The sequence below is a fragment of the Herpailurus yagouaroundi genome, unplaced genomic scaffold (genome assembly GCF_014898765.1).
Source record: "Herpailurus yagouaroundi ecotype Mexico unplaced genomic scaffold, PumYag 140, whole genome shotgun sequence".
NCBI lineage: Eukaryota > Metazoa > Chordata > Mammalia > Carnivora > Felidae > Herpailurus > Herpailurus yagouaroundi.
In genome coordinates, this window is record NW_024412395.1 from 83,799,877 (window position 1) to 83,821,068 (window position 21,192).

Below are 21,192 nucleotides of genomic sequence, written 5' to 3' on the forward strand. Positions count from 1 at the left end.
CACTGTTGTGAAAATTTATTCCGCTATAGGAAAAGTTTTATTATCACCTTAAATGCCTTAGAATTTACTTAGGCAAAAGTTAACAGTGCTTAAGCTTACTATAAAACATCCTCGCAGAGTTGTTAGGTATGGCTTTTGCTTTATATAAGAAAAAATTATTCATTTTCTTTCTTTAAAGGCCTTTTGTTTGAGTTTTGGTACTTGACAAAATGATTGCATGTGAATCATAACTCTTGCATAAAGTAAGCTGCTCACAACACAAACTAATTACACATTTGGGAGGCGAGGCAGAGACATCCAGTGCTTGCTTGTGCTGAGTCGAGAGCACGGCATTTAATGAAATGAGGGCCATACAAGGTTCAGCATGGATGCTTTCAGGTCTGACCTGGGCTTCTGAGAAATTGAACACTGGCCCTGCAGTCTGGTGGATTCCCCTGGGGCTTTGGAAGGCTGTTTTATTACCACTTGCACACATGGATCAAGTGCTGCTTTGCAGTACAAGAACATTTGTCATTCCAGAGATGGCCCTATTTGGGATACTCTTAAGCTAATAATACAGATGCCTTGCAACTCATCCGTCTTCCTGCCTCGCTTTCCTCTTCTCACACCAAGTAATTACTTTTGATATTTGTTTGATAAACATGGTTAGTATATCTCCCAGTGTCCAACTATATAGATTCTTCTGCTTCTTTCCTATTTTTTTAATTTTTTTTTTAATGTTTATTCATTTTTGAGAGACTGAGCGGGGCAGGGGCAGAGAGAGGGAGACACAAAATCCAAAGCAGGCTCCAGGCTCCGAGCTGTCAGCACAGAGCCCCACGCGGGAACCGAACCCACACACCACAAGATCACAACCTGAGAGCCAAAGTCGGACGCTTAACCCACTGAGCCACCCAGGCGCCCCCTTTCCTGTTCTTAAATCATACATTTCCTCTCCAGATAATACTGCGAACAAAACAGAGAGGTCCTCCCATATTGTTCAATAAACTTTTTGCCAGTTATATTCCAGCCGTTTCATATTAACAGTGTTGGTAGTACATAGTAGATACTTGATAAAAATTTGGTTGGATCACTGTGGTTTGCAGAGTGACTCTTGCCACTCAGGCCAGAATGGACCAATCTCATTTCTGTATTCCAGCTCTTACAGGTTATTATTCATTGTGCTTGGGAGTAGAGATAGTATTACAGAAAACAAAGTGAAAGAGTAGAAAAATAGGAAAAGGCATACCTGGGTAGGAGGGAGAAAGGGAGATATATATAATTAGGATGATAACAGAACAACAGCCATAAGAACTTGAAAAAGTTTGCGTAAAAGAGATCAAAGGATTAGTTAAGATTAGGGGTAGTTAGGATAAAACATTAAAATGGCTTACAAAAATTGGGAAAGATAAGACAGTTAACATTTTACTCACCATTTGGTTTTCAATTTAATTTATTTTTTTTTATTTAATAAAAATGTGTGTGTGTGTGTACACATACAATTTCAGTGTTTCCCAAATTGAAAACATGTTCTAGTATTGGATGATGAAACTAATGTAGACGATGGTGACCAAGTTAAAAATAAGATAGCATAGAAAATATTAAAATGCATTGTACTCTGCTTAAGTATCGTCTCATGAAACTTTTGTTTTTACGTGCGTGTGTGCGTAAATCTATGTGCTTGGATGGAAAGGCAAATAGAAAGATGGATGATGGAGTTTTGGGTACTGGATCACACTGGTTCCCAAACTTGATGAAATATACCATGAATATCACTTTTTGCAGTATTCGCTTAAAATAGTCACATGCTACAATTTAAAATTATGAATAATCCGATGTTGATCACAAATTGGTAGCAATGACACATCTTGGTGCCTTCACTGAGGACTTGATGCTGAAGCTGAGCTAGGTTATTATCTCTCCTCGAACAGAAAGTGTGGTATAAAGGGAAAAGGGAAATTGGATTAGGTGACTTTTAAGGTTTCTTAAAACTGTGATACTTTGTGTTTTATAAAAAGCATTATTTTTATTGTAAATTATCTTTCATGTAAAAGCTAACTTGTATAAACATTTAAATTAATGAAATCTGCAATGGTAGGAATCAAATGTGATGCCAGCAATTTATATATTTGCATATATATGTATATAATCCCACAAATACATATTTACAGACACATACATACACACAGGCACATACTGTTGGACACACACATCTATATCTACCTTTGTCTATATATTAATCAATTCAACAAATAGTTATCCAGTGCCAGTTTTTGAGTATGGCACTGTTGTTGTTTTTTTTTTTTATGTTTATTTTTGAGAGAGAGAGAGAGAGAGAGAGAGAGACCAAGTGTAAGTGGGGGAGGGGTAGAGAGAGAGGGAAACAGAATCTGAAATAGGCTCCAGGCTCTGAGTTGTCAGCACAGAGCCTGACACGGAGCTTGAACTCACAAACCATGAGAACATGACCCGAGCCGAAGTCATGATGCTCAACCGACTGAGCCACCCAGGTGCCCCGAGTCTGGTACTGTTTTAAGCACTGGCAGTACACTGGTGGAAAAAGAATCAGAATAATATAAAAGTCCCTGCTTTCAAGAGACCCTATTAAAAACAAATAAGCAAGCAAGTATACAATATGCAATAAATACTGTGGAGAAAAAGCAGGATAGTGGACATGGGTCGGGTTATATTGAGAGAGAATTGAAGCAATTTGAAACTGAATGGTCAGGGAAGCCTTCACTGATAAATTGACATTTGAACAGAGGATTGAAGGAAGTGAGAGAAGGAGGTCTGCAGGAGTCTAAGGAAGGGGTATTTAAAGCAGAGAGAAGAGGTGAGGCAAAGGTCTTGGGGCAGAAGCATGAAGGTTGCAGGGCAATGCAGAAGACATAGGGCAAGTAGTAGGAGAGATGAGCAGAGAGAAGAGTCGGGGCACTTATGTAGGGTTTGTAGGACATTGGCATTTTCTCTGAATGAGGTGGGAAGTCACTAGAAGTATTTGAGTATTTATTTTCATGGGACCACTCTAGCTGCTGTGTTGAGAAATAGCCTGAAGAGGAGAATAGTGGAAGCAAGGAGGCAGAAAGGAGGCACTAGTACAAGAGAGTGTCAGGTGAGAAGCAGTGCTGACCCAGATGCTAAGAGTGCTAGATTCTGGGTGTGTTTAAAGTAGAGCTGACAGGAGTTGCTGATGGGTTGGATGCAGAGTGTGAGATAAGAAGGAAGTCAGCGATGACATTGAGGTCTCTTGCTCGAATATCTGGAAGAATACAATTGCCGTTTACTTCTTCAGGAGGAACAGGTTTAAGGGATGATCTATTTGGACATGAGAGTTTCAAGGTAGAAATCCTAATAGAGTTACTTACTAGAGAATTGGTTATGTGAATCTAGTTTAGGGGAGAGAGGTGCAGGTAGGAATTTGTGACCCCTGAGCGTGTAAATGATATTTTAAAAAAATGAAATTAGGTGGGGGTAACTTCAAAAGTGAGGACGGGACGGGCGCCTGGGTGGCTCAGTCGGTTAAGTGTCTGACTTCTGCTCAGGTCATGATCTCGCGGTTTGAGCCCCACGTCCGGATCTGTGCTAACAGCTCAGAGCCTGGAGCCTGCTTCAGATTCTGTGTCTGCCTCTCTCTCTGCCCCTCCCCCACTTGTGCTCTGTCTCCCCTGTCTCTCAAAAATAAGTAAAAAAAAAAAAAAAGTGAGGATGGGAAAGAAAAGGTCAGATGATTGATTCCTAGGACACTAGTATTTATAGATTGGTGAGATGGGGAAGAATCGGCAAAGGGAATGGCAAGAGCATACCAGGAAGTGGCAGGTGAACTGTAAGAGAGTGATGTCCTAGGACCAAGAAAAGAAAGTATCTCAAAACGTAGGACTTCATCAATTTGGTCTAATGCTCCTGCAGATCTAGAGAGATAAAAGGTGATAGTTGACCATCAGATTTAGTAAATGAAAGTCATTGGTTATTCTAAGAGAGGTTATAAATATACTACACACGTGCATACATATACATATATAGAATACATATACACACCATATATTATATAGTTTTATAGGGTAATACATATTATATGTAGCATATGTAGTGTTAGAAAATGTGTGTGTATGTGTAAAAGAGTGTGTGTGTCATTATAGAGATGTGTTTACATCTTTCTAGTTGCCAATGCAGTAATACAGCAAATGGCTCTTGTGCCTTCATGAATTCCTTTTAAAAGCATTTATCTTTTTATAATTATGGATAAATATTTAGAAAACAGAAAATTATAAAGAAGGAAACAGTAGTCCATATTGCAGTGCAGTAGATAACTGGGTTGTTGTTGTTGTTGTTGTTGTTTTCTGTGCAGACATCTGCACATATGCAGATAGATGGGGTGGGGTTGTGGGGCAGGTAGGTAACAGATAGATGGGTAGGTGTCTGAGTATGTATACAGTGTATATGTTATAGAATTGAAATATACTGTACACATAAGCTATTATGCTTCACGTTATATTCTCACATGAGAAGTCTTTATGTTCATACTATTTTATATAAGTCTATGATTTTCAATAAATGAAAAAGTACAAAACAGCATATATATAAGCATAACTAACCTAACAAACACCACTTGATAAGCTAAATTTGTCTTCTGGGTTATATTAATAAAAGTCAGCATTTTGTATATGTACCAATAAATTCAGTATTTATCACTTTTCCTACTCTGTTAATCCCCCAAAGATCATATTTCTGCCTCCGAAAAATTAGCTGCCTTCTAACCAGAGACATAACTAAATGCAGAATTCTATTACCAAGTGGTCATTCATGAACCTGTGAGCCTAAGACTTAGTCAGTTGTAGGGATTTTCACTGCCACTCCTTTCTGGTAGTTGAGAACATACCCGCAGGCAACATTGCAGTTCCAAATACTTTCTGAACCCTACTTGCCTTAAACTTCACTGTTCTTGGCAATTGTTAATTCAGGGCAGTGGTTTTCAACTGGAGGCGATTTTGAGCCCAGGAGACTTTTGGCAATGTCTGAAGGCATTCTGGGTTGTCGTAACTGGGGAAGGAGGTACTACTGGTATCTCGTGGGTAGTAGCCAAGGATTCTGCCGACTATGCTTTAATGCATAGGACAGTCCACAACAAAGCATTGTCAGACCCAAATATCAGACCCAGAAAGCTTTAGTTGTGGACCCTGAAAGACTGATCCTGGGAACATGCTAGAGCATGAGGTCTAGACATACACACTAGGGGCATGTAGGCATCCATCATGGGCCTGGATCTAGGAGCTCATGGACTTTGTATCTAGAGGCATGGCCTCTAGTAGCAAAGAATAAGAAATAATGAAAAGACAAAAAAATGAATGAAATTCACAAGATTTCCTTTATTATGCCAGGCTTGCATCTGGATTTTTGCCCCCCTCTGGATAATTGTAAGTAGAAAAAGCAAGGAATACTCCCAATACAGCATGAAACATAGAAAGCAAGAGAGGACCTTTTGGGCTTCTCCAGTGACTAAGGTCCTGCATTTGGGACATTTGTAAGGCCTTTATACCTCTTTTCATCCTTCTAAAAAATGTTGTCTGGCAAGATTTTAGCTTAACTTTTAGAGTTCCTAGTTGAACCAAGATTATTGGAGGAAGGCATTCAGCATATTGATTTTTTTTTGTACATTAGGTACAGGGACATTTATTTCTAATAGAGGAAATGGCTATGCTAACTACTGTAATGGCTTCCTTCACTATTGGGTGAATAGCAATAATAATTTGCTATTATGAGAGCCCACTAATTATGGCTTGAGCCTGATGAAGTGTAAAAAAGGTATAAAATGTAACTATACTTGAGTAGAGGATGTAAAATTGCATGATGTCTTGCTGTCATTGTGAGAATCTGTCTTGGAATTTCTTGTGGCTAGGCCAAGTCATAGTGGTTCACAGAGGTTGAGACATAGCAGTTAAGAGTCTACACAGGAACCATGCTGACTGGGCCTCATATAGCTTCCAATACTGTCAAGTCTGATGGACTGTAAGTACTTATCCCCTGTACGTTTCAGTCTTCTAATCTATAAAATGGGTATGATAATAATCCTCATAGGGTTATTATGAAGAGTAAGTATACTAATATGTGTAAAGCACTTGGAACCATTGTTAGCTACCAGATTTTTTGTTGTTGTTATATTTCTGACTGTCGGGTATCAGGGACTTAAAAGGCAAATCTTCTTGCTGTGTTGGTGGGAATGCAAATTGGTGCAGCCATTCTGCAAAACAGTGTGGAGGTTCCAAAAAAAGTTAAAAACAGACCTGCCCTATAATCCAGCAATGCACTACTAGGTGTTTATCCAAAGTATACAAAAATACTAATTCAAAGGGATACATGCACCCTCACGTTTATAGCAGCATTATCGATAATAGACAAACTATGGAAATAGCCCAAATGTCCATCTACTGATGAATGGATAAAGGAGATGTGGTGTATGTATATATATAATGGAATAACACTCAACCATCAAAAAGAGTGAAATCTTGCCATTTGCAAGATTTCCAATGATATGGATGAAGGTAGAGTGTATTGTGCTAAGTGAAATAAATCAGAGAAAGACAAAGGCCGTATGATTTCACTCATGTGTGGATTTTAAGAAACGAACAAATGAGAAAAGGGAAAAAGAAAGAGAAGAACAAACCAAGAAACAGACTCTTAACTATAGAGAGAAAACTGATGGTTACCAGAGAGGAAGTGGGTGTGGGGATCGGTTAATTAAATGATGGTGATTAAGAGGATACTTGTTGTGATGAGCACAGGGTAATATATGGAATTGTTGAATCACAGTACTGTACCCCTGGAGCTAATATAACACTGTATGTTAACCAACTGGAATTAAAATAAAAACTTAAAGAAAAATAACACACACATACAAAAATTAAAACATAGCCATACATAATATAACTTGGTTTCTATTTTGTTTTTACCGTGTCTGTAATAAATGAAAGATGTTAGTACAAGTATGAATGTCAATCTTAATTAAACACAGTTGCCAAAGAAATTGGATTTGATTACAGAATAAAATGGTTTGAAGGTATTACTCAAGCAAAATCTGCCCTTGTGTCACTTTGTCTCTAGGAGATAAAAAGCCATGGCTGGTGTGAGTGTAATGGTGTTTACAATTAATTGATCACAGCCAGTTACAGCTTTGGGGCACCTGAGTGGCTCAGTCAGTTGGGTGTTTGACTCTTGATTTCAGCTCAGGTCATGATCCCAGGGTCGTGGGATCGAGTCCCACCTCAGGCTCTGTGCTGACTGTGGAACCTACTTGAGATTTTCTCTCTCCCTTTCTCTCTCTGCTCCTCCCCTGCTCATGCTGTCTTTCTCAAAAGCCATAAATAAACATATAAAAGAAAAAAAGCCAGAGAAGCTTTTAGTCTTTCCCTAAAATGGTGTTCATAAACTTCTAGGAAGAACACCTTTTCTTTAATTTATACTTTAATTCAGTGGAACTTTATCAGACTGAAATTAACCAAACCCCAGAGAGACCTGGAAACATGAATGATTATCAAATGTTATGGATTCTAAATGGGAAATTCTGGAAAACAAAGATGAAGGCTAATAATTTATGTTCAGTATTTAGCTATGACATTCCCATGGGGGGAAAAAAAAGACAGCTAGCTTGAATCAAATAATGGGATTTGTTTCTCAGATAATAGTATGAGTTAAAAGAAATAACTTATAATAGGTTTATTAAATTAAGCAATAAGGTTTCATTTCTTTGAAATCATCTATTGTCAAAATTTTTGTAGCTAACTTCACTTACAATGAAATTAAATTAAATGAAGAAACTTAAATTTCTTTTAAGTTCGACATGGGTTTTCTCCATTTTGGTAGGAGTTGAAAATACTGGGTCAGTGGATCTGGCTATGATCAGCCTCTTAATCCTGTTTTAATTATGGGTTCTTTGCTACTTCTGATTTTATAGTTGTTATTTGGTGACTGACATTCAGACATCCACAGCAATTTTTACAATATGCAGTTTTACATAAGGGTCCCTCAAAGTGACCCTAAGATGAGAGTTCCTAGACATAATTACAGACAGGAAGAACTACCGACCTAGAATGAGTTGAAAGGTTTCCAGGGCTATCTTATTTTCAAATTTTCCAGTTAAACACTGTGGCCCAATCTCACATTTCTGCCAGCTGGAGAGGGACGCAGGAGGGGCACCCGCAGAGGTTATCCTGTGGACAGCACTTTTCTGTTCTCACTCCTGTATATTTGAAAACATCAGGGGCCAAATATGATTAACCTTATGCTTCTCCCTGGATACTTGAACCCCAAGTGTGGCTGTTACAGCCATGTATCTGTATTTTTTTGTTGTTTTTTGCGAATAGTTGTGCTCGTGGCCAAGTGTCATTTGGCAAAGAGCACACAAATATTTGTTGTGCATTATTGTTTTTGTTTGAGTTCAAAAACTGATTGCCACTAAGTTATACTACCCAGAGAAGCAAGCCTGAGGCATGAGTTGGACAAAGTGAAATGTAATTTAGTGATACTCATTATAAATCATATTTCCCTAACTTTAAGATAATATTTTTTCAGTGCTCTGTATCCAGTTGACAATCTTGATCAATAACACTGCTTCCATGTGAAAGATGTGTTTTAAATTATACAAGCCAAATATTGTCCTCAAATGTGAGCATATTTCTACACCAAGATCTGTTTCTTCATCTGCAAAATGAAGTTATTGGGATCACATGATCTCTGAGGTGTTTTCTGGTACTGAAGTTCCCGTACGTAATATCCAGCCTCTTTAATGAATATATCCTGCTGAATTTCCAAACACTTATGGGGCGTTTCAAGTGCCATGACTCCACCTCGCCAAAGGATCCTCTTAGTTGATGATCAGCAAATTTGACTCCCAAGGACGTTTCTCAATCCCGAGGACGTGGTGGTGGTGGCCCGTTATAGAGAGAAGAGACCAGCCTGCTAGAGGTCCAGTCATCTTGTTGCGTCAGTGCTTGGCCATTTGTGTGTAAACACTAATCTGCTTTCTCCCCTTCACTCTTTCCATGTGCACTTCAACAGAAAGGAGAGCCTGACTGCTACCCACTCTCCCTGGAAACAACTGAGCAACTCACCTTCGAGATCCCCCTGAATGATTCAGGTTCTGCTGGTCTTGGCGTGAGCTTGAAAGGGAACAAATCTCGAGAAACTGGAACAGACTTGGGGATTTTTATCAAATCCATCATCCACGGAGGTGCTGCTTTTAAGGTCGGTAGGAATGATGTTTGCACGTCCATGTAAAGGCACTTGAGATGTGGGTATTTGTTTGGGAACTGGATAGAGAGGGTGTCTGAAGACATGAGACCACGAGGCTCTCCTGCAGGTGCAGCAAGTGTATGCGTGAATAGATCTGGGCAACAACTGTCTGTTCATATTCTCTCTGGGGTTAGTTTTATATCCTGGACATCGTTCTCTAAAGCCATCATGATTAATATTCTTTCTCCCATTTCTTTTATTACCATTAGGATTCCTCTGAATGTGTTACCTGACAGAGTTAGGTGACCTAAAATACACAATCATAAAAACAACACTAAAAACAAGTCAACAGGAAGGCAGCAAATAAGGAAATTGTTCTTGCAAGAAGGAAAGCTCAGTGGAACCTCAGCATGATTGTAGTATAAATTAAAGGGCATTGATCACATGATATACACTTGAAGATGGCCAGGGTGCCAGGAATGCATGTTGGCCTTTGAACTTGGAAAAGCTTCCAGATTTGCAGAAAAAAAAAAAGGAAAGGAAAGAACATGATCCTTCCTTTGCCCATTGGGGGAGCAGTGTGATCATTGCTATTAACATAGTGTAATAGTTAACTACATCGCCTGGGTTCAAACACAGCTTCATCATCATGTCCCCCAATTCGCACATCACTGCTAGCCATGTGGGAATGTGGGCAAGGAGCGTGACCTGCAGGGCTCCCCTTTCTTCATCTCTGGAGCGGGACTATGGGCAATACCTAATTCAGCGATTCTAAGGATTAGATTAACACACACTGTGATTGCAGGGGTGAAGTGGTTATTGAGTGGGGGAAACATGTCTGTGCTTATCACCAGCTGTCCTCCCCACCACCATCATCTCATACCATGTCATGAGGCTTCTTGAGTTTGAATCCTGCCCGGACTACTCTCACCCTCTGTCAATGTGGGCAAGCTACTTGTCTCAGTATGCCTCAGTGTCCTCATTTGTAAAAGGAGTAAAACTAATAGACCCTACCTCCTGGTGCTTCTAGAAGGACCAAGAGAGTTATTTTATGCATACTGCCTAGCACGGTGCCCATGATAAACTTTCAACAAATGTTAGCCATTTAAAAATTCTCTTGATGTTAGTAACATGATCTCCCCTAAATAAAAGCCAAGAAGATCTATGCAAAGTTTCCAGGAGCATCTCTAGTCCTAGAATCCTGGCTTTGGTGAAGCATTTGTCTTTTCTTACTTCTCATCCCACTTTTGTTTCAGACCTAGACACTGAGCTAATGCTGTTTTCCTTGGGAAATAAATTCACTGTGGGTAGACAACTTTTTAATGTACTCTTTGGATCAGTAGGGGTTTTTTTTGCATACTAAATAATGACAGAATTTCAGTAACATACATCAATAAGTAACATCCATCAACAACATACATCAATTTGTGCCCCTCACAGCTCTGCAGGACAGCTGGAGGGGCTTCGATTCAGATTCAGACTGGTACATCTCTGTCACAGGTCTGAGTGGGCTCCTCGTATTTCAGTTCTCGGGCCAGCAGGCTAGGGGGAGCATATTCTTCTAATGCTCTGAGGCGTCAGAGGGCCAGCAGCAAAGAGTGAAGCCTTTGAAATTCTGGGCACTGATCCGGCAGTTACTCCACTCACACACATACACACGAGGTGCACACATGTGCCTCTGACCAAAGCAGCAATAGAGGTGAATCCAAGGCCAAGGGGTAGAGAAACACAGTCCACCCATGGTGAGGCTGTGGCAAAGACGTGAGTACAGAGAAAGGTGAGAAATTGGGGTCAGTCGTTCAGTCCATCACACTCTCCAGTCTGGCTCAGATATGCAGATCCAGGAGCAAAAGGAAAATAACAGTAACATTAACAGCAGCAGCAGTTCCCATTCATCGTGCTTAGTGCTTACTGTATGCTGGATACATATATTCTTCCTATTTACCCCGAGTTATTAGCATGCCATTCCATCATAGGGAAACTGCAGTGGTTAGTGCCTCTCCCATGGCCACACACCCAGGAATTGCTTAAACTAAGATTGGAACTCAGGCAGTCTGACTTCAGATCCTGTGCTACGTTACGGTGCCGTGAAGCCTCCTTCAGCTCTTCCATCCATATTCCTAGAGATCAAGGGCCATTGCCGTGGGGTTGTCTGGTGTTATGCTTGTCATCCTTAGCCAAGCCATCTAAACACGTGCTGTGTTTAAAGACTAAGTCTTGGTCATGTTTGTGGATACGAGATTGATCTTCTTCTTCTTAGACCTAATGACAGTTCTATTTGCAGAATCTATTCCAAGTAAAATTGGAACTGAAATGAATTTTTGGAAATTAAAAGCAAACATCTTAGCTCTTTTATGGGCAATAACTTAAGCTCAAGCAGATACTGGAGAGCAGGTTTAATATGTATATCCATGTTTGCGTAAGTGAGCATCTCCTTACCTAAGCAGTTTCTAACAGTCCTGTTTCTTGCAGAAAGATTTCACTTTCCATTTATGTAAATTTCTTTCCTGACACTGGTCTGCTGAGTCAGACAATCACACCACTAAAAACCACTGGACAGCATATTTATAGCTGATTTTAAACAGTAAGAGGCATCAATCATGAATTTAGCCTTATTGTGAATGTTTAGTATCCATTTGTCTTGTTTACTTTTTGCAGTGTAAAGGGTAGAGGACTAAGCTTTGCTCACAAGACATCTGCTTAACCAGAAAAAGAGGGAGAAAGTATTTTTCTATCTTCTTCTGCTCTTCCAATAATCCACTGTTATTCCTCAGAAAATTGCCACCTGTTCTGTGATTCAGGATTATGTCTTACAAAAATTGTTTTGAGACTTTGTTCCTGTCCCTGTTCAGAAGATACAAATGTAACAGACTGCAGTGTCCCTGGGGCAAAGGGGAGATAAGCATGGGGAACATCTACTTTAGCATCTGGCCCTAGGTTTTTACCTGAAATCAACAAAATAATCTTTCTGCCAGAGCACAATCTTTTTCTCCTGGCCCTTCATACCACTAATTGGTTCTCAAGGTGTTTTTCCCTTTAGGGAAGGTGGATTTTTGAAAACTAAACTACTTTGAAAAGTATGACCAAATTCTTCCTGTGGATTCTGTATGCTGTATTCTCCTGGGGGTTTCCGTTGGTGTAAACAAAGATAGGCTACTTCTTGCCAGATGCAAAACCACGGAACGACGGTGACTGTAATCGAGGGCCTCCCTCTTTTTTCTTTCTTTTTTTCCTTTTTTAACTTACCTCTCAGGCTACTGATTTCTATCCTCTCCTCTCTTATTTGAGGAAGTAAATGTCTTTGGAGATGTAAATCTCTGTTGGAAAATAAGAGTATCTGGCTACTTTAGGATTCTCTCTTGGAAGTGAATTTCTGTCACTCTAAGGGCACACTGAACAATATTTTAACTCTATTCAGAGTTACTCAAATGCTTAATCTCATTAATATTTAAATTCCAGTCTGCATATCAAGAAGTAAATCCTAGAAACTCTTCTTCTCCACTTGTGTCAGGACACAGCATTTGCTTCAGGCCAGGGAGTCCTTTGTGGACCCTTCTGAAGCATCACTTTTAGCTGCGCCTTTCACCATCCAAAGTGACCATTGACCTTCATAGCCACATACGACTGAGTATTAACGCTAATATGCTTCAACGGTAACAGACATTGCCTATTGGTAGTTTCCTTGTAGTGTCTGTCCTTCTTACTGGGCATTTGTCCCTGAAGTACAGTGTAATTGCTTCCAGAACCAAAATATACTGCGTATAAGTTTATGAGTTAACTTCTTATGAACCATGAACTGAGCGGAATTGTGATGTTCATGACGACGCTTCTCTAAAATTTTAGGCTTGTGATTGGAATTTATAGTGAATGTGATGGTATAGTTACTGGTAAGTGAAAAGAAAGGAGTAATGTCTTTGTTGCAGTTAGAAAAAAAGGTACCTTGAGAAAAATACTCTCCTTTCTCCAAATCCACATAAAAAAACTAGCTTTTCCTTCCCTCCAGTAAAGCACACATAAAGTCTTGATAATCAGTTTGAAGACATTCAGTATTCTCATCCTCATTTGCTAAACATTCTGAGATCAGTGGCTTTCTTTCACTTTGCTTTTCGTAAACTATATTAACTGAATTTTTGAGGAGAAAATGCTTTTTTTGCAACTATTGATTATAGTAATTTAAGTTGCTTATTTCTCTTATTTTTCTACCTTAAAAATGAATTGCTTTTAGGAAAAATAGATGACTAGGATAGTGATATTTTAAAACAATCAAGATAGAATATTAGTATGCTGTAGTAAGAATAAAATTCTCATGGAATCTATTGTATTAATTCTGAATGACATTTTTTTATTTAAATATATAGACTTTGGGAGTAGGATATGTCCTATGAAACCTTGAAATAATAAGGTAAAAATTGAAATTTAAAGGCAGTTTTTGCTAAGGGAAAAAATGTCACATATCAGATTATTTAAGGTCTCTTAAATAGGGAGAATGAATATAAGAATACCTGTTATTCTCTAGAAAATTAATTAGCCAGGTTTGTGCTTAATAAATACTACTTGATGATGATGAAATTAAATGAAAGAAAAATGCCTGACATAGCTAATTGCAAATGCATGCACGCAGAATATGAAATAGCCATAATTTAAGTAATTTGATTCTGGCGTGCTTAGGAAATTTGGAATGCTCCCTCTGAGAAATGCAGAATTTCATGATCTACACTGTTTAGTATGAAGTATAAGAAAAATTTTTTTTTTTGCTAATACAAGCAATCCCCCTATTTTAAAAGGACTAAAATGTTAATTTTTAGAGAGAATATACACAGTTGTAGAATTTCCGGGAACACAGTGCTTGTTCCTCAATCTTCACGTTTCTTCATAATATGGAACATTTAACAGCATCCAAGCTACTCAACAGGAGGCCGCTAGAAGTTCCCAGCATGAGTCATTTCCAACTCCATCTCTATTGGTATCTATAAATCATGTGGTGGATCTATAATTAATGAATTCAAAGGAAGATAAAAGGGACAGCTTTTGAAAGAACACTAATGTTAAATGGTTGCTTCAACTACCCATTTTTCTCAAAATTGATCATGTTTTCTGCTGGTGGAAAACCATAACAATCATGACAAGGAGCCGTGTCCTCTAGGTTTTTACCTCCAACCAGAGGACCCTACACTCCAAGGATGTCAGTAGCTCCACTGCAAATCCTCCACTGTTAGAAGCTGAACTTGGGCGTTTCATCCTGACCACAAAAATATGCTACATTTTATAGACAACTTCTTAGCTTTTGCAGGAGCTTTGCTTGGAAAAATTCATAATTGCTATATGCCCAATAAGAATTTTACCTCAAAAAAGGAAATTATTAACTGAAACATGAGAAAAATAGTTATCAATTATGTAATGCAAATTATTTTCACCAATTTCCTTTTATTACAAAAGCCAAAACTGTTGGCATATGTTAATGCAGGTAGTCAGGCTCATCATTTATGGGTTTTCTCCAGTAGCCAGTATTTTGTAAAGATGTACTAGAATATTATTTTTTAAAATCTCACAATGCCAGCATCAGTCATTGCTTTTCTTGCTGATCCTTATCACTTACACATTTTTGTTTCATGCATGGAAATTCAAATAAGAAATCCATACCATGCCAGATAAAATTCTGGAAACCTACATCATTTTGAAGTGTATTTTGAACCCCATGATTGTCTCCGTGAGCTTTAAAAAAAATTGTAAGAATTGGTAGTCCTAATCAAAAAGGAAATTGCAGTCAGGACTCCTGGGTGGCTCAGTTGGTTGACCATGTGACTGTTGGTTTTCGGCTCAGTCCATGACCTCAAGGTTCAAGAGTTCGAGCCCTGCATCCAGGGGTGGGGTGGGGGGAGTACACGGTCATGGTGGAGCCTGCTTGGCTCCACCACATATATATAATATGTATATATATACATAGATATATATAATATATATATGAATATATAATATATCTATATCTATAATATATTCATAGATATATATAATATATTCATATATATATATATATATATATATATATTCATATTCATTCATAATGTGGTCCAAGCTTTTTTCTTGACATTTTGCCTTGGACCCATTCTTCTGGTGACCAGACTTTAAGCAATTTTAGCACAAATAAGAGCAGAGTTCATTTTTAAAAAATTAAATAAGAATGATTTTCAATGAGTTGAAAAGGCCTCAGATTCTAGTCTGGTTAGGCATTCATGCAGCATCTTCTTAATTCATATAAAACACATATGCCTTAATAAGCTTTTTATTATCCAGTTTTCCAGGCCAAAGTAAACCAAAAACAGAGAATCAGGAAGGAGATAGGAATATATGGAGAGGGAGCTGAAATGACAGGAAGCAGAAGTGTCAGATAAGCACAAAATACTATTACTGCATAGTAGGCCACTGGATATTTGTGATCACTCTGTGTCAGTGCTTCTCAAACTTTCTTGCTGAGGAAATTATGAGGCTCAGTAATGACCATAGTAGAGTCGATAAATTGCGATATATTCATGCCCCATATTTTCCATTGGGAATTTGAAATGAAAGAATTATAATACATTTGCAAGTCCTATATCAGGATGTTTTGGTTATGTATGTTCCGATGCTCTGAACAATATTCTTCGGTTATCTTTGGCAAAAATGGTTTCAAATGCCACAAACAAGTAACAGTATGTTGCTGAGACTCTGCCAGTTTTCTGCGTAATGGCGGAGTGAGGCTCTTAAAACAATTATTGAATTAAATGAATACATTTAAATTGTACAGCAGTTGAGGAAGTGGCTATTGGGCCAGTACACAGAAAGTAATCAGGCTTCGCTTTGAGAGTCTAAAAGTCTGTGTGCATGTGAACATGTGCTAGCATTTTCAGGCCAGCCTGCGTTCATGAATCTCTCATAGTTCCAGTGTGTGAATAAGCCATTTGCTCATTGTAGGTGAAACCTCCCCCAGGTCCGGAGCCTGCGAATGAAAGATCTTACAAGTGACTCAATTTAGCAAGCGCTTCTTGAACATCTGTAGTGAGTTCTGCAATATATAGTACTGGAGATGGGAAACTTAAAACAACTCATTCCGTAATCCAGGAAGCTGGTGACATGATAAGTTAAATATATAAGCAAATACATATCGAACATGATAAAGGTATGGTAGATGAGTATTACAGGATCATGGGTATTGAGATGTGGTCAGTCACCATGGTGTGTACCCCAGAATTCAACTTCTTGACCCTGGAAAATTTAGAGCTCTTATTTGGGAAGAATTGGCTCTGTTTGTATTGGTTGAAATTGTGTTTGGACTGATGATGTAAAACACTGATGAATGTAGGTAGGCACTCTTCAAGACAAGAGCTTACATGTTTGTAATCTTGGCAACTTTCTTTTTACCCCTTCTTTGTTTTAAAAACTGTACTTTAAAAAATCTTGATTTATTCTTTTCCTTTCATTGCTATTGTTTTTAAACGAAGTCAAATGATTTCAATCTGGAATGCAAGGGGGTTTTTTAGGTACGTTTTTTTTGTTGTTGTTGTTGTTTTTTCCAGAAATATGGTAGGCAGATGTTGTCATGGAATGATTTTAGGGCCTTGTGAAGGATTTGTTCAGGATAGTCCTTCCCCTCAATCAGGTGTCATCTGGCCTGGAGTCCCACCACACCCCAGGGAAATCCTGCTCTGCAGTCTGAAGCCAGGCTTTGGGCTTTGGGTTCTGAGTGTTGATAATATCCCAGAAGGTTTTACTGAGGGCCTCCTTAGAAACATGCAGAGGCAGGAGCCGACATCTGGTCGTGATTAATCCTCTCAACACCCTGGCCTAATGCGGACTGGCCTTGGGCTGCAGCCAGCTACTCCTAAGAAAGCCAGCCCACTCCCTCATGCCTGTCTCACGTTTTGCAGAGGCTAGTTCTTCGCTTGGCTTTCTTACTTTACTCTCCCCTCTGTGTCCATTAGAACCTTAGAAGGAAAGGGGCCTTACAAAAATTGGCCCAAAGAGGTGGATTAAGCCATACCATGTCACCAGTAATCATGGTAGAGATAGTACCCAGGCACCACAGTACGACAGATGCTGAAATACGAGGTCACTAGACCCCCTGGAAATCTTAGATGTACTTCAGTGGACACATGAAACATACTACAAAGTACCTGACGGCCCACATTACAAAGAATTATCTGGTCTAAATATGTAGCTGTGGAGCAAAATAGTTGGAAATGTGGCCTTCAGAGTGACCCAGTCCTGGTTCAGATCTGCTTTAGAAATGTGACTTGCAACAATGCATTTAACTGACCTAATTCTTGGTTTCTTTTTTATAAAATGACGGCAACAGTCCCCAATGTATAGGATTGTTGTAAGCCTTAAATTGTCTACTGTACATGATGGGTTTAGCACAATGACTGTACAAAAAAACTCATTAAATAATTATTGTCATCAATAACTGTAGTATCTTTAATCATCTCTAGAACTTTGATATCAGAAGCAATATAACAGGTACATGCCTGAGGAGACTTAGCCATGCCAGTAACCTTTGACAAATCACTTATTATATTTGAGCCTCCATTTCTATATCTCTTAAATAGTAGAAAGTAGTATTTCTACCATGAAGTTGTTGTGAGAAAAAAATGAGAGAGCATATACAAAATATTTGCACAAGAACTGGCCTATATTAGGTGCTCACTAAAAGGGGGATGTCGTACTCAAACATCCTGTCTCCTGGTTCACTCATCCTGTTGTGTTAGAACCAAGTTACTGCCGATGAGATCTGAAGCAATCCCAGGACATGGACAAAACCTAGTCTTGCACCAATTTTTATTTGTCCTAAAGTATCGTAAGGAAGTTACGTTTTATCTTTACACTGCTCTCCTTCCTTTTTTTTTTCTTCCTCTTTTGGGAATTTCCTTTACTCCCTCCTGGCTTGAGGATAGATAGAGTTGGTTATGGGGGGGTGGGAAGAGGTAAAGAGTATAGTTGCCAGAGGTGAAGAGTCTTGTTAGTTAGGTGTCTGATGACAGTAAAACAGGAAGGAAAGTGTCTTAGTCTGTTTGGGCTGCTTTAGCAGACTATCACAGCCTGAGTGACTTATTGAAAACAGAATTTATTTCTCTCAGTTCTGGAGACTGAAGTCTAAGATCAAGATGCCCCCAGATTCAGTATCTGGTGAGAACCCACTTTAGGTTGATAGGTGGCTGTCTGCCTGCTGTACCTCACACAGCAGAGGGGGTGAGAGTTCTCTCTCAGGCTATTTCATATGGGCACTAACCCCATTCAGGAGGGTTTCATCCTAATAACCTCATGTTATATTTGGAAGAGGGGTGGGGGACGAGGGACACAAACATTTAGTCTATAGCAGAAAAGGATTTTTTTTCTTTAATAAATGCAAGCATGACCCAGATTACAATGAAATAAATATTCTAAAATTACTGAGTCATATCCCTGGATAGTTGAATTCACTTATATAAAATCATTTGATGAGAGGTAGCATTCTCATGTCTAAGTATTTACTTAAACACAATATTAATAGAAAAAGATAAAACCTAAAAAAGTGCTTTTCTTGGTCAAAACTATTCCAAAGCATCCCAAGGGCATGCACAATTGTGAAGGATATTTAGTGAGTTTGAGTTAGAGGTATTTAAGGAGTTTTCCATTGAACCACTTTCATTTTAGATCAAGACCGCACTTGGGGATGCATGTATATTCATAGAGGTAGAGACACGAGCAAATTTTTGTCTCCTGCTTCTACTTTGTGTCCTTGTCCTGCCATTGCCCAGCACACACTCACCAGTCCCCATATCTTCTGCCATCTGACTCTGGATTTTGTATAGGATTCTCCTCTGGAAGACATCTGGTGGCATATTGTATTTTCTGGTTTTGAGAGTTTTTTTCTTGAAGCATTATTTCTTTTGGAACTAGTCATTGTCACCTATGTAGCAGAGAGGACGCTTAGGAAACCGAGAATGCTGAGAAGCCAGGATTTGGGCTCTTCGGCTCTAGCTCTGACCCAAACTAAGCCAAGCAAGTCCTAACCCATGGGGAAGTCCTTCTCTTAAGAGGAGTTCAATAAATGGTTTCTCGTCATCTTTGGGCATCACATTATTTATCTGTAAACAGAAGAGGTTGGACAAGATGACCTCTAAGGACCTTTCCAGCTCTAAATTCTGTGATTATATTCTAAATGTTAGGACAACATGGCACTTACTAGGATCACCACTAATGAAATTACCCATCATTTATCTTAGATAGAGAAAGCACACACCAAGAGCAACAGACCCAGCCAAGCCTGAAAATGAGAGTGTGTGGATTTTTATCATGCCCATAGCTCTCCAGTGATGCTTGTGATAAATGTGGATGTCTTCTAAAAAAAAAAAAAAAAAAAAAAATCCCAGCTGCCCTGGGGTGACCTAACCTGCCTTTTTGTTTTGGATTGAATATAGCAAACATGCTCTCCTTCAATGCAGTTCTGTATGCTTGAGACTTGGATTGTAGCTGAAAATGAAAGTTTGTGCTTAGTACCTGTTGGTGAGAGATTATTTTACAAAGAAAAAAAAAAAAAAAAGGCTTTACGTCTCCTTCTCTCTGTTTACCCCTTCACTCAGACCTTGCCTCATACTTCATAGACAAGGTTCATAGGAGTTACCAGGTGGAGTCTCACTCAGATTTTATTTCCTCCACTCTAGAGATACCCATAAAGTTTCAATCCTTATCTTTCTTCATGTTGTAGAGGACGAGGTGTCCTGCCAAGACTAAGCCTCTACAAATCCAACACCTAGTAGACCTCATTTCCTGTTGACAGAGCTGGGATCTTGGTCTAATTCCTCTATTTCCTCCTCCTCTTTAAAAATCATTCATCCAATTTTTAGTGACCCTCCCATCCTCCTCAAGCTTCAACCCAATAGCCTTCCTTCCACTAAATGCCAAAATAGGACCAGAGGATTTCTCGTGTTATGTCTCACTTCCATTATGGTTGTTTTTGTTTTACCCTGTTTCGTGTAACCTTAACCTCATTTTTTATGTGCCTCCCTCAAAATTAGATAACAGAAATGAAGAGATTTCTTTCTTGTTTGGCCTTTCCTGTAAATCTCATTTCCAGATTTGCTCCAAATTAGGGTAAAGGTTAAGTGGAATGGGAAAACAAGAGGAAGGCAGGGGCCGTTACGCTGAGGCAGTCCACTCAGACATTGTACAGCTCTGATTGTATGCCCTTCTCGATCAATCCTGTTGCCCCGCCATCTCTGTTTCTTCGTTCAGGAGCATGTGCTCCTTTGAGTGGCCTCCATGATCCTGCATGGTCAGCGCCCTCTCCAGCAGGCGGCACCAACAGGGCATCTCCAGGGCATTAGCTCTCCAGAGCAGCCTTCCCTGCTCACCCTTTCCCCCCACTGTCTTCAGAAGAACTTCCACGGACCATATGCTACCGAGTTAGTCAAAGTTTATCAACTTGTCCACACGATTTCTCTCCCAAAGCTGCACAGTTGGTCCCATTGTCCATTGTATGCTTGCTTTTCTCATTTCTTAGGAAAGTTTTCTTTTTTGTATTTTATTCTGTTAAATTTGAACATGGATCTCAGATACTTACTACCAACAAAACTCTTTAGTATTTTCCTTTCCTATTTTCGTGTCCTACAACTGTAGTCTAGAGATCAAATAACAAAGAGGAGCCTGGTAGAGAGACCCAAGAGCCAAGGTGCATAAAACCAGAATTTGGGTCACTTTGTCTCTGACTTGCTTTTGTGACTTGGGCGAGTTGCAGCCCTTCCCTGTTTCAGTTTCCTTATCTGAAAAATGCAAAGTAAAATGTTGATCTACTTCTTGAGTTCTTTGACTTCTAGAGATAATTTATGGAAAAATTCTCCAGGAAGGGCAACTGTAGCTACTGGTACTTCTATTATGTTTATTAGCAACCACAACATCATAAAATTACTAAAATTGCACCTGTGCCTCGAACTTTCTTCCCTAGTGTGAAACAGGTATAAGGCATGTCCCTATACAGACTCT

The 21,192-nt window shown here is 39.1% G+C and overlaps 1 protein-coding gene across 1 annotated transcript in view; it reads left to right on the plus strand.

The window, feature by feature from the left end:
- The window catches only part of PARD3B (par-3 family cell polarity regulator beta), a 1,026,938-nt gene that overhangs the window by 594,637 nt on the left and 411,109 nt on the right, over positions 1-21,192 (plus strand). Inside the window, exon 22 of the mRNA XM_040474679.1 lies at positions 9,028-9,213. Coding sequence (XP_040330613.1) covers positions 9,028-9,213 — 186 coding nt within the window. The remainder of the gene's footprint in view (positions 1-9,027; positions 9,214-21,192) is intronic.